At 41.3% G+C, this 14545-nt stretch overlaps 1 protein-coding gene across 17 annotated transcripts in view; it reads left to right on the forward strand.

Annotated features, from left to right (window-relative positions):
* EP400 (E1A binding protein p400) overlaps positions 1 to 14545 on the forward strand; it is a 105902-nt gene that overhangs the window by 52096 nt on the left and 39261 nt on the right. For 12 of the 17 annotated variants that reach the window (XM_029050089.1, XM_029050078.1, XM_029050121.1 and 9 more), the window contains 11 exons: positions 642 to 778; positions 1268 to 1437; positions 1945 to 2119; positions 2229 to 2365; positions 2857 to 3043; positions 3310 to 3476; positions 4094 to 4263; positions 5238 to 5474; positions 7678 to 7842; positions 10042 to 10209; positions 14061 to 14155. In XM_029050089.1, coding sequence (XP_028905922.1) covers positions 642 to 778; positions 1268 to 1437; positions 1945 to 2119; positions 2229 to 2365; positions 2857 to 3043; positions 3310 to 3476; positions 4094 to 4263; positions 5238 to 5474; positions 7678 to 7842; positions 10042 to 10209; positions 14061 to 14155 — 1808 coding nt within the window. The remainder of the gene's footprint in view (positions 1 to 641; positions 779 to 1267; positions 1438 to 1944; positions 2120 to 2228; positions 2366 to 2856; positions 3044 to 3309; positions 3477 to 4093; positions 4264 to 5237; positions 5475 to 7677; positions 7843 to 10041; positions 10210 to 14060; positions 14156 to 14545) is intronic. The other 5 variants (XM_029050174.1, XM_029050180.1, XM_029050196.1 and 2 more) reach the window with 2 other exon arrangements.

Consider the following 14545-nt stretch of genomic DNA (forward strand, 5'->3'; position numbering starts at 1 on the left):
TATACCATTTAAGAGATGGGCATTCATTCATTCAATCATATATATTGAGTGCTTACTGTGTGCAGAGCAGTGTACTAAGCACTAAAGTAAGTGTGAGCCAGAGGGAAGCAACAGACTTTAAGGCTGTGTAAGTGCCAAGGGTTGGTGGGAACCCAAATGCTTAAGCGATACAGAAGTGCCAGTGATAAGCATGGCCTGGAAGTCAGAAGGTCATGGGTTCTAATTCTGTTCTGCCGCTTGTCTTCTGGGTCACCTTGGGCAAGTCACTTGACTTCTCTGTTCCTCAGTTACCGCATCTGTAAAATGGGGATTAGTACTGTGAACTCTATTTGGGACATGGACTATGCCCAATCTGATTAACTTGTATCTACCCCAGTGTTTAGTACAGTTCTTGGCACATACTGAGCACTTAACAAGCCCTCCTCCCTCCGAAAAAAAACGAACGGGGGTTGCTTTGAAGTTGAGGAGAGCAGTGATTTCCCGAATGAAAACGGGGAGGTAGTTCCTAACCAGGAGGGTGGGTGTCAGTGAGAGGTTGCCGGTAAGAAATGAGAACGAGGTACAGTGAGTTGGTTGGCTTGAAGATAACTGAGTATATATTAAAATCTAGTTGTGACATCTACATCTGCTTGTCTCTGCAGGAAACTGGGGACCTCACCTTGTTGTTGTGCGGAGTTGTAACATACTAAAATGGGAGCTTGAATTGAAACGTTGGTGTCCTGGATTAAAAATACTCCTGTACTTTGGCAGCCATAGAGAACTTAAAGCAAAGAGACAGGTATTACAGACTTATTAAGAGAAATAGACTTTATGCATCCAATGTCTTGTAGTTGACTGTAGAATTTGAAGATGCCACCGATTGTGAAGTTCACTTAACGGGAGCCTGGGTGCCTGAAAAAGCCTGTGTGGGACAGGCAGTTCTGACTGCACCAGGCACCCACAAAGATGGTCCTGTGTGGTGTGGTCGTGTTTGCATTTTGCCCCTTGTAGGAGCAAAGTTGTCTCTAACAAATGCACATTAGTGCTTTTTCATAATGTTATCTCTTTGTGCCACCAATCTTGTGAATTCTCAAAATATGAGAGATTCAAGCACAATAATTGGTATAACCCTACTTTTCTGCATTTGCATTGGACAGCTGTAAATTGAGGAATTTCTTATGCAATGCAGTTGTGAGCCATTAAAATTTATGGTCCAAACATTCTGGAATTCATTCCAAAAAAGAAAGAAAATGCCTCAAAAATATTTATGATGTTTTCTGTTCTACAGGAATGGACTGAACCCAATAGCTTCCATGTTTGCATCACCTCCTATAAACAGTTTTTTAAAGGACACCAAGCGTTCACAAAAGTGAGGTGGAAATACTTAGTTGTTGATGAGATGCAGCAAATAAAGAACATGACCGAAAAGCACTGGGAAGCACTTTTCAATCTACGCAGGTTTGCAATAACCAGTAAAAAAAAAATCTCTTTCCTGAAGTCTTCTCCTTTTTTTATCATGGAACAAAATTAGTTTTGTTGAGTTGTTCTCCACTAGCTTGTAAGCAGTTGGAAGTCAGGGATCATGTCGTCTGCTCCTAAGCAACTAATTCAGCGCTCAGCACATAAGCTCTGTAAATAAAAGAGCTCTTTATAAAGCTCTTTATAAATACTGATTTCGAACTTAATGTTTACTTTGAAAGGATAGTGCTTAGAAACAATTACATACATAGGAATTGCTTTGAATTCACTCTTAAAATCCTAAGGTTAGAAGGGACCTGGAGTAGTGATTGTCTTCCCTGTTACTTTCGCAGTTAAACCGGACCTAAAAACATTTGCCTTTTTCTTAAAAAAACTAAAAAACAACGAAACTCTAAAAAAGACTGTGCAGCCCCTCCCACTCCTTCTACCCCGAGATATGCATTTGAGGCTCTCCCAACCTTCTGTTTCCTCTGGTTTTGTTCACAGCCAACACCGTTTGCTTCTGATAGACACTCCTTTGCATAACACCTTGATGGAACTGTGGACTATGGTGCACTTTTTAATACCAGGAATTTCCAGACCATATCTGGACTTCCCAGTGAAAGCAGCTAATGAGGAAAACCAGGACTACTACCATAAAGTGGTCATAAGATTGCACAGAGTATGTCAGTTTCCTTTCAATTTAAATGAAAATTAGAAACCAGGGGCAAAAGGCATAACGCTGTTTTTGTCGAGATAAACAGTAGCAGGTAATTTTTTGCTCTGTGCAGATGACTCAGCCGTTTATCTTGAGAAGAACTAAAAGGGATGTTGAAAAGCAACTTGCGAAGAAATATGAACATGTGTTGAAGTGTCGCCTTTCTAATAGGCAAAAGACCTTGTATGAAGATGTTATATTACAGCCCCGGTAAGCTTTCCTGCATCTTTTTTTGTAGGTTTATATCAACTCATATTTTCGGTGGGTCTGGAGAAAAGTGAGTGCAAGTTTCAAAGTAAAGCTCTTCCTTTGTGATGAATGAAATCGTAGTTCTTAGTATATGTTAATTAGTGGGAGTTTAAATCGGCAGTGTCTGAGACTAATTTCCAAGTATCACTGGGGAGAAAAATTATTATAAGGTAATCATAACCATGTGATTCATTCAGTCTTAACTTATTGAGTGCTTACTTTATGCAGAACACTATACTAAGCTCTTGGGAGAGGAGAGTACAATACAACAATAAGCAGACACATTCCTGCCCACAGTGAGCTACAGTCATGGGGCGGAGGGAGCCGGTCTTGAGTCGGGGAGGAAACAGGAGGATTCAGGAAATGGAAGAGCAGGGATCTCGAATAGTCAGTAAATTATGTTGTATAATTAAACATGAAAACTTTTAATCCTTTTTTTCTTTACCCATCAGAACACAAGAAGCTCTTAAAAGTGGGCATTTTGTCAATGTCCTTCATATCTTAATGAAGCTGCAGAAGATATGTAATCATCCTGCTCTAATAGATCCCAGACTTCCTGGCTCCTCTTATGTAGCAGAAACATTGGAATACAGATCTGCTTCTTTGATTTTAAAGGCTTTGGAGTTTGATATCTGGAAGGTAAGTAGAAATCTAGAAATTAAAAAAAATTGTGGTCATAATATTGAAATGTACTTTTAATTAGGTGGGATTGTGCTAATTCATGCTGGAATTATATGCTGGAATATATTTGAAAAATAGGGTTTCTCCAAAAATAAAGAAGTTTGGGGTTTCTTTTTGGTAACTCCTGGCATTGATTGCTCTTTTGACTCCTTGTCTTTGATATGTTTGATAAAGACCATTAAAATGCAAAAGACAAGTAAATCATTTTTCCATTTTACTCTTAGGAGGCAGACCTTTCTATATTTGATTTGATTGGATTAGAAAGCACAGTGACACACTATGAAGCCCAAGTACTTTCAAAGAAAAAGGTGACCCGCAAGCTCATTGAAGAAATCTTCAGTTCCCCGTCTCCTTCAGCCAGACTCAACCCAGTAAAGCTTAAACCAAGCAGGTATTCAGTGTTTTTAAATGAAGTCTGACAGTAAGATACAGATAATGAAGCAGCATATTCTTTAAGATGTCCCTGCTTTGAAAAGAGCAGAGGAACTTATTTTAAAGCACTGGGCTCTTTTCTTGATGTAGAATGACTGTTGTATAACTTCCAAAGGGGTTTTGAACTTTCTCTTAACTTCAGAAAGGATGCTGATTACCCAGTAGCCACTAAGGGTCATAAAATTAGCTTTATTAATCGTGCTTAAAGCAATCCAGTTCTAAGCCATCAAAATGGGGCACATGTTTAACTCTTTTCTAAAGTATTCCAATGCCCTGAAGTTGTCGAAAATCCAGCGAGACAGACGGCGGCAGGTGATCTGATGATTTGAGGGTAGTATCTTAAAGCAATTACATGGAATTGTCCCAAAGATGAAAAATGCTTTGTGAAATTGACTTACTCTACCCTAAATATTAATGAGCAGGAAAAAGTGAAGACAGTCCACGTGATGATTTTACTTGATGGTTTTTACTGTTGAAGAGAATTGCCTGCCAGCTTTTTGAGACGAATTCGGGAGATGCTTTTGATCACGAGCTCTTGCCTCCAACTAACATTTTGTCCCGATGAATTGTGCCCAGGTTGTTTCAGCCCGTTCAATATGGGCAGAAGCCTGAGGGGAAGACTGTAGCTTTCCCAAGTTCACAGGCATCCCGTTCAGTGACCACCACAGCAGCTACAGTAAGCCCTCAGGGTCAAGTTCGAGGAAGGTCTCCCATTGCCACATTCTCAGCAAATCAGGACACAAAAGGTATGAGTGATGTGTCTGCCTCTTGTAGTTAATTGCCTTGTGTCTCATAAATTGCAGCGGCATATAATGAAATGTTACTTTTTCTTGGCATGGATGGTTTTGCCCGTTGTTTACTATTGTTTTTTTCTGAAGTATAAAGGAAGCCTTGTCCTCTGATCCTTTAGAAGACACTAAATGTTTTTGTCTTTTTTTTGGATATTGATTTTAATAGCAACATTCAGCATTTTGCTTGATTTACTGAAAGTTTGCATTCCTCCAACATAAAATTCCAAACCTTAGAACTCAGTGACAGTAATTCCTTTTACCACTAATGAAAGGCAAAAATGGCAGAGAAATTTGAAGTTATCTAAGCGTTGCCTGTGAAAGCCTGTATTCTTAGATTTTAAAGATAGTATTTAGGCTTATCTCAATACTGGAAATGAGCATGACCTTAGGTTTTCTGTTCACAAAACTACAAAACTGGAAATTCAGTTAGAAGATGTCTTTGAATAGCAGCCAACTCAAACGACATACATTTTGAATCACCAGGGTTTTCGATCTTATTTCTACTATGTATCCCTGAGATGCAAAGAATTCCTCTCGTCTCTCCTGCTGCAGAGGCTCTTTGAAAACTAAAATGGATCGATTGCAACCTCCTCTGCGTTTTGGTGTTTGAGAAGTGATGCAATTTTGGAGGTTTGCAGCTCATCCCATGGATGGGACAGCCAGCTCGTTCTTTTTCCACCCACCGTGAGATGTGCATTTCAGACCCTGTTGAGCTCAGTCAGGAATAATAAGTCGAGAGACATCTCCTCCCATTTTTTATATTTTGGAGTCCGGTTTGGGCCCTGTCCCGGAAGGTATAGGGCTCCTCATTGGAGGAAAAAGTGTGAAACAATGTTCTGTTCATTTTTCTTTCTTGAAAATACCAGTTAAAAATGTATTTTTTTAAGAACCTCTAACAGCTCTGCACAACCCCACCTTATCGATTACAGCGGCAGCAGCCCCGTTTCAGACATCTCAGGCCTCTACCAGTGCTCCAAGACCACAGCCAACAGCGACCTTCAGCACAGCAACTAGTACAGCCAATCCTGTGAAACAGCGGGGTCAGATCACTACCCAGGCCTCCCAGCTAGGCCAGACCCAGCCTCAGGCCCCCTCGCACACCATCCAACAGAGTGTGCTGCCTCAGAGGCTGGTACTGACCTCTCAGGCCCAGGCACGGTTGCCTAGTAAGTGGCCTCCCCTTTCCAGGTTTCTCCCACCTATTTACTCCCAAAAGGTTGTACTAAGCACCCTAGGATGTTTACGGAGTCTCTGCTATCCGTTTCCTTTTTCTTTCCCCTCATCCCTCGCCTGTAGAGAAGTAGGCCGGTACTGCCTCTAGCCGGTGCCGTTACTTCTGCGTTGAAAGAAAAGGGAAAGTGCTCTCTTCCAAGAGATCAATGAAAAGGGGTGAATAGGGGGCTTCTTTTCCTTTTCCATTGTTCTCCCTATTCGCCACACATTGAACTCTGGATTGTCCTCACGCAGCCCACGGCAGCTCGGTCGTGTGCTAATTTGTAGTCCTGTTGCGTGAACGTAATTGGATCGAGGCAACTTTCTGGGCCGACGGTGACGCTAAGGCCAATCCGATGAGTGTGAGGAGGGTGTGTGGGGTGTTCTCTTTTGAACTTCTAAATGGCTTTTTACATTTTAAAAAACAACCTGGCAATTCAGGAATACCTAAGCCAGGTTTTAGCTTGGGATGGAATTATATCAGTCCAGTTGAAATTTGGTCATAACGTCTATCCCTCAGAACTTCAAATTGTGAATGAGCAGTAGGCACTAACCTTGATCTTTTTGCAACAGAACTCTCTCCTGTGGCTTGTAAGGATAATGTTCCACGATCCCATTTCTACGTCCTTTCAGTGACACCCAAATATACACGTTCTTTCATTCCCCAAAAGACGTTTTTGGAACCTTTGTTATTTGTGGAACACTGTGATTTCCTGCACCACCTCAGACAAATAGCTTCCTTATGTCTGATGTAGCAAAATTGAGTAAAGGGGTCTCAAAGTAAGGAAGAGTGGATTATTCAGTGTAAGGAGATTGCACTTTCATTTGCAAACTCCACCTCTCTCCTTGCATAGCTCTTCCCATTTCTGGTTGCCATCAAATAAAGAATAATTGGCCTTAAGACAAAGGAAGAAAGTCATGTTAAAATCTCTACCATGTTTCATGGCTAGTTCATTTTATTACATTTTTCTTGCATGGGGGACAAGAAGAAATTGCTTGTTTGGGCTAATGAAGAAATTGTTTGAACAGGAAATTCTCTGCAGCGAGTAAAACTTGCTTTCCACACTGGTTTGCCTTAGTCTTTCCTGCTAATGGACTAAGGACCAGTACAAATTATGTTAATTTGCCTGCACGTGTCCCCAGTCTTCCCCTTTTTTCAACTTCTGCTCCTACATGACTTCTTTGTCGGTTGGACTTCTTACAAACAAAATTCTTTACTAATTATTCTTTTCGTAGAACCACTAATAAGTCTGGAACGTACATCCTTGGGAGGAACATTTAGACTCGAATATCAACCATTCTGTAACAAAAATTTCAAATCTGCTGGCCAATAATAGCATATATGCACTGCTTTCTTAGCACACATATAAACTATTGCATGCCGATTTTTCTTTCCCCGAAGCGGATGTTTTAGACAACTTGAGCAGTTCCACATTTTGCTTGATAATGAGCCATTTAAAATGATGATGGGGCCTGAAATGCCTGAAGTTTTGGTGAAAATGAATGTGAAACTGCAGACTTTATAGTTGTATCAAATTCTTGTCTGAAAGGTTGATATGACCTTTTGCAATTTTGAACGGGTTGATGCTCTTGAACAGAGTAATCCACTGTCCCCATGGTTAATGGTTATAATGGGCTCAATTCTCATTTTAACTGACACTTTCCCATAAATTTACATATTCCCATTATGCGAATTATGTGATTCTATAGGTTGATATGCGAGTTTCCTGGGACAATGCAAGTAGTTTATATGTGCTTTTTTACAATTCGCTGGTTTGCAATTTTTATTTGGGGAAAAAATGGAAACTACAAATATTTCACCACAGGGTTTTTGGTTCAAAAGTATGTCATGTTAATAATTGGGAGCTGAATTACATCTCAGTCGTGGTTAAAATATTTGGTATTAGATTGATAGTAAACACATTCTGATCTTTACTTTGAGCTGGTATAATGACAGGTTTCGTAATTTTTTTTTTTTTTGAAAAATGTGCCAAATTCCCTGCTTAAAGTGGTAGAAAGCAATATCTGATACCGTTCCTGTGGCATTTCAGTTTATGAGAGATTTTGCATGATGGTGCTTGGGCAGTAGTTTAGCAACCACATGAAGGTTATGCAGGAAGGGCTTCTAATTAATCTTTCCCTCCTCCGTTTTAACAGGTGGTGAAGTAGTAAAAATCGCCCAGTTGGCTTCCATAGCGGGAACACAGAATAGAGTCGCTCAGCCTGAGACCCCCGTGACACTGCAGTTTCAAGGGAATAAGTTCACGTTGTCACATAGCCAGCTGAGGCAGCTCACTGCAGGCCAGCCTCTCCAGCTGCAAGGTAAATGAATCAGGAACGATTAATTTGTCTGGAGAACTGAGAGAAAGCACCTGTGTATTCAAAAAGAAGCTTGAAAGGTGATAAAATGGTGCTGAAAATTTTATTGTGAGAAAAATGGTATGAAATATTTTTTATATCAGAAATAGACCATGATGTGTAAGAATCATGCGAAAGAATTAATCACCTAGTACTCTTGTTTATTGGGAATGTCCTTCCAAAAAATCCTCAGCTCTTCATTTATCTGGACAAATAGAGCAGAAGCTTTCTTGAAAGGGAAAATTTGTCTGTGACCAGAATCTTTTGGTGCGACTTCAGTATTTTTTGAGTGCAGGAACTGTGTCTTCCATTTGCGTTGTATTTTCCCAAATGCTTAGGACATTGCCTTACAGTAGGTCCTCATTCTTTCAGTCATGCATTTAGTACTATTTTTTGAGCACCTACTTTGTGCAGAGCATTGTATTTTGTGCTGGGGAAGAGGTCGAGGCTATTCATTCAGACAGAGCCACTAGTCTAAGAAGAAAGGGAGGGGGCAGGGAACATGTCTCCTAATTCCATTGTATTATAGTCTCCCAAGCGCTCAGTACAGTACTCTGCGCAGAGTAAGCGCTGAGTAAATAGGATTGATCGAGAGGGTGACAGCCGAAAGCCGAATCGATTAAAAACACCCAAAACACCCAAAACTAAAACGAGGACAGTGATTAAAAAACAATAAGAGCTCGTCGACGCTTTAAATAAAGGAGCAGTTTTTGGGCTTCTTGCACCGTGAAGCAAGTTGGTCTGATCCCACCCTTCGGACTGGCAGGACTACCGGATGGCAGTGGGAGGAGGGGGAGGATCGTGGGCTCCTTTGGCCTCAGTGGGCCGCACCACTAAATGTGCACGGTGATGAGTGGGTCAGGTGTAGAGGCGGGATTAGAATCCGGGAGTCAGAAGGTCCCGGGTTCTAACCCCAGCTTTGCCACTCATCTGCTCTGTGACCTTGGGCAAGTCACTTAATGTCTCTGGGCCTCAGTTACCTCATCGGGCAAATGGGGATTTAGATTGTGAGCCCCATGTGGGACAGGGACTGTGTCCAACCTGATTAGCTTGCAGTACTAATAATGATGGCATTTGTTAAGCGCTTACTATGTGCCAAGCACTGTTCTAAGCGCTAGGGTAGATACATGGTAATCGGATTGTCCCACGTGGGGCTCACAGTCTTACTCCCCATTTTACAGATGAGGTAACGGAGGCACAGAAAAGTGAAGTGACCTGCCCAAAATCGCACAGCTGACGAGTGGCAGAGGTGGGATTAGAACCCATGACCTTTGACTCCCAAGCCCATGCTCTTCCCATTAAGCCATGCTGCTTCTCTTGTACCTACCCCAGTGCTTGGTACAGTGCCTGTCACATAGAACAAATACCACTAAAATAAAATGCTGCTGAATTCAGTAGAATATTGAGAAAGTGTTTGTGGGTGTTTTTCATCGATGAGACTGAATGCATGGAAGCACTGAAGCTACTAGATGAACAGCTAGTACTAAAGTCTTTGAAATATCTAGTTAATCTTGCATCGTCTGTAATGGTTAGGTGCTAAACTTCCTGTTGTGGAGGGCACAGTCTAGAGCAGAACTGAGTTTACTTCAAATTTGGAGGAACTGCATTTCTCTGGTTTTCGTAGTGCAGCGTCCTGCTTGCTACCAGCCAGTATTCAAATGAATTAAATTTGTATTTTCAGGGGAGATTGGTTTGATATTTGATTGTTGCTCTAATTTGTGTTCCACAATTTGACACTGTGTTCAGAGGAGTCAAAAAAGCTAGAGTTAAAGAAGTTAGAGAAGCAGTGTGGCCTAGTGGATAGAGCCTAGGCCTGGGAGTCAGAAGGACATGGGTTCTAATCCTGCCCATGCCACTTGTCTGCTATGTAAACTTGGGCAAGTCACTTCACCTCTCTGGGCCTCGGTTACCCCATCTGTAAAATGGGGACTAAGACTGTGAGCCCCATGTGGGACGGGGACTGAGTCCAACCCGATTACCTTTCATCTACCCTAGGGTGTGGTACAGTGCCTGGAACATTGTAAGTGCTTAACAAATGCCATTATTTTAATAATAAAATAATTTAGATGTTCAAGCACTTAATCCAGTGCTCTGCATTTAAAAGACACTCATTAAATACCACTGATTGATTAGTAACCATTCCTCGTATGATTTAACTTATAGGCAGTGTTCTTCAGATTGTCTCTGCCCCAGGCCAGCAATATTTGCGCCCTCAAGGTCCGGTTGTGATGCAGACAGTGTCTCAGGCTGGAGCTGTCCAAAATGCTCTGAATGCACTGGGGAATAAGCATCAAGCAAATGTTCCGGGTTCTCCCGCAGTGACCCCACAAGGTCAGTAACTCCTTGTCCGGGAACCTATTCAAAGATTCTTTTACTTAAAAGCTGCCGGTAGGTAGGAGTCTCTGAAGAGTTCCAAATTAAAAAAAAAAAAGATAGCTGAAGTGACGTACTTGACAATTCTGTAGTCATTGTGGGTGAGGAATGTGTCTGCCAACTGTGTTATATTGAACACTCCCAAGCACTTAGTACTCTGTGTATAGTAAGTGCTCATTAAATAGGATTGATTGACTTCCTTGGGAGGTGATGTGGACCAATGGAAAGAGCACGGAATTGAAAGCTAGGAAGTCCCTTCTAATCTTAACTCCACTTCTTGCTTGCTCTGTGACCTTGGGCAAGTCACTTACCTTGTCTTCGCCTGTTTCTTCGTCTATAAAATGGGGGCAGAATACCTGTTCTCTCTCCCTTTTAGACTGTGCTCTCTGTGTGGAACAGGGCCTGTTATTCAACCGGATTTTCTTGTACCCCTGTAATTAACACAATGCTTTTCACATAATAGGTGCATAATAAATGCACCTACTGTGCGTTGGAGAAACACCCTGTGGTGTAATAATAATAATGGTGATGATGGTATTTTAGTGCTTACTATGTGCTAAGCACTGTTCTAAGCACTGGGGTAGATACAGTGTAATCACGTTGTCCCTCGTGGGGCTCACAGTTTTAGTCCCCATTTTCCAGATGAGGTAACTGAGGCACAGAGAAGTTAAGTGACTTGCCCAAAGCCACACAGCTGGCAAGTGGCGGAGCCGGGGTTAGAACCCACAACCTCTAACTCCCAAGCCCGTGCTCTTGCTACTGAGACACCTGCACGGGCCTGGAAGTCAGATGGGTTCTAGTTCTGACTCTGCCACATGTCTGCTGGGTGACCTGGGCAAGTCACTTCATTTCTCTGTGTCTCAATTACCTCATCTCTAAGACGGGGATTAAGGCAATGACTCTCTCCCCTTTCAAATCCTTTTTGAAGGCACATTTCCTCCAAGAGGTCTTTCGTGACCAAGCCCTCCTTTCCTCTTCTCCCACTCCCTTCTGCATCACCCTTACTTGCTCCTTTTATTCATTCCCCCTTCCCTCAACCCTCCCAGAAATTATATTAATGTCTGTGTCCGCCTCTCGACTGTAAGCTCACTGGGAGCAGGGAATGTGTATATTTATTTTTCTGTTGTACTCTCCCAAGCTTTTAGTACAGTGCTCTGCATATAATAAACCCTCAGTAAATATAATCCAATGAATGAATGAAAGACGGGGAGTCCCACATGGGACATAGACTGTGTCCAGTCTGATTTCCCGTATCTACCTTAACGCCTAGAACAGTGCCTGGAACATAGCACTTAACAAATACCATAAAAGAAAATTATTATTTCCACAGTTAAAAACAATACTTGAGCAAACCTTCTACATGCATTTCACCCTTAAAAATCAGTCATTATCATTAGTTAAATTTTAATTTTGTACGAATCACTGATTTCTAGAGTTGTCAGATTTCTCAGTTGAATTTTCTTTTTTTCCACCTTCAAAGGCCATTGTCATCGACAATAAATTTTCTGTGAAATTCTCCTTCGTTAGTGATTTTTGTTAATTTAATGAAGCATCTTCCAAATTTCTTTGGGTGATTAAATAAATGCGAAAGCCCTGGAGAACTAGCTCTTGCCATTCACCTTAGTCCAGGCCTTGATCATGTTCCCATTCTGTTTGGCTCTGGACCTGGCCCACCTCAGCCACGTCTGGGTTCTCCTTCTGACCCTGGCTGCCCCTCCGAGTTTAAAAGTTAGGCTGGAGCAAGCTGTGGGTGGAGGTTCAGTGAAGGAAAGTATCTGTGCACAGAAGAAGAGGCAGGCATCCTTCAGCCCAGCTCTTCTCTCAGGCCAAATCATTAATCGTCCGAAAGGTAACAGAGTCCTAGTTTCCTTTCTGTTCCTGAAAAACAACAGAGCCCTGCCTGAGTTTCTGCAATTGTGTTTTGAATATAGCATGAACTAGAAGTTATGTATGGGCAAAATTAATTCTCCATTGTTTGGGGTGTTTTCAGAGTTTTATGCAAATGGGTTAATATTGGTGGAAATTCTTCTCAAAATAAATGCCATAGGGAAAATTAAGGATGTGGAGAATAAAAATGGGATGGTATATCCGTAAACCCTAGAATCCTTGTCAAAGAGGCCAACCAAATCACGATGTCTCTAAGAGTCATGTTGTCCCTGTTAGAGTCATAATATAAGCAAGAATATATGCTCTAACCTGGTAGTGATATTTTTTTAGGCTTTTAGGTTAGGTCCATTTTTGGACCCAGGAAGCTTATTTCCTTGAATCTGTTCAGTTGCTTCAGATTATTTAAATATTAGCGTTGACTTGGTTGCCTGTATCCTATGCATTTTTATTAGTTTTTTCGACAGGGAAGCTCTGTGTGAGTAGCCCATAATCAGTGTCCAGCCAGCACTAGAATGCTTAACACACCCTGATAATCCCTAGATCATGGGAGTACCTTCATTGAAATTCATGGTCCAATTCATGGTCCTGACCCCTGGTATCTCTAACATCTGTTTCCCCTGCGTGTTCCCTCCTACAAAGAAACCTAAGAAGATTAAGACATTTTGGCCTAAATATAAGCACTCCACAACTACAGTTTTGTGATTGAGAAACTTCAGAAGATTTAAAAAATGTACATCTATCTTTTAGAATGTGCTGTATAACTGAGTGATGATGTATTCCTCCTGGCACCTCTGGAATATTTTCTCTAGAATTTAATTTTTTTCTTCTTACTTCATACTGATGTGCCACTTTTAGTTGTTAGAAGTAGGGTGAATTCTCATCAAAACGCTTGGAGAACCTTGGGAGAGGAAAGGAGGTATTTTATGTTGCCGAGATATTGGATTCTTAGATGTTAAGGGTATAGCTTCATGGGGCAGCCCTAATCTAAAAAAATCTCTTATGGAATCCACGTGCATCTTAAAAAGTCCTAACATCAGCTCACTTCTTAGCACCTCCTAGTTGACCTTGGAGTTTTCTCAGGCGGCAGCTACTGCCTTAGGTTACTGGTGCTCTGCACTCCCTTAATTTTTACCCCCCTGAAGCCACAGTCTGCCTGGATCTGGGAATTTTATTAAGGTTCTGTGGAGTGGTAGGAAGAGCAAGGGTATTTTGAGGTAGGAGATTGGAAAGCCTCCAAACTGCCTGTCAAGGCAACTTTCAGATGTCTCAGTTCCCAGTTCAGGCCCGGAGGTGCATCTAGTAATACTTGGCTTCCAAAGTGGTGATCCATTCTGGGCAGATTCATTGGGAATTTTAGGTTAGCATAGGCTACTGGTTCTTGGGTAGAAAAAGTATTTTATATAGGAATCTCTTAAAAATGTACATGCCCACTGCACGGTCTGTAATAGTAAATAGCTGTCTCCCCCACTTCAGAGCCTTATTGAAGACACATCTCCTCCAGGATGACTTCCCCGACTGAGCTCTCCACTCCTCTTCTCCCACTCCCGTCTGTGTCACTCGTACTTGCTCCTCATTCATCCTCCCTCCTTTCCTCACAGCACATACGTACCTGTAATTTATTTATCAGTTTACTTATGTATTTTAATGTCTTTCTCCCCCTCTAGACCTTGAGCTCATTGTGGGCCGGGAATGCGTCCGATGTTGTATTGTACTCTCCCAAGTGCTTAGTACAGTGCTTTGCACACAGTAAGCGCTCAATAAATATGATTAATAATAATCTATTTTCTAATAAATCATTGCCATTTGCATCAGTTACATTTCTAATTATTTTTGGCTTTGTCTTCTTGGAAAGGAAGGGACTCGATTTAATATTTTTTCTGTCTTATAAATCAAAGTGAATTGTAAATGTTTTTCATTTCTAGTTGGTGTTCCAGGTAGAACTGCAGTTACTACCCTGACATCAGGGGACTCTGGATTAATATCAAAATCTGCCCCTTCTATTGGAGGCCAAACACAGGTACCATGTATCATGCTCAGTGTATCATAAAGTGGATGCATTTTGTCTGAGTAAATACCATGTAGGTAGATTATTAGAGCAGTATTTTAATAGGCCAGTGGATAATGAGTGCTTTTTGGTATTCGGGAAATACATATTCTCTGCCTATGGATGTTACACTAAAATCACTAAATAGGTTTTTAGGATTGTACTTCCTTTCGCAAGTAAGGAATTTTATTTTTCTTCTAATTTAATCATTTGGATTCCGTTAGCATGATTTTCATTGCCAGGAAAAAGTGGGAAAAGGGGGAAAAATGAATTGGCTTTGTGTTACTTAAAAATATTCTACTCAACTCTCATTTTCAATAAACCTGTATTAATATTCTTTCTCGAATCCTAGCAAAAATGACC

This window comes from Ornithorhynchus anatinus, chromosome 2 (assembly GCF_004115215.2).
Source record: "Ornithorhynchus anatinus isolate Pmale09 chromosome 2, mOrnAna1.pri.v4, whole genome shotgun sequence".
NCBI lineage: Eukaryota > Metazoa > Chordata > Mammalia > Monotremata > Ornithorhynchidae > Ornithorhynchus > Ornithorhynchus anatinus.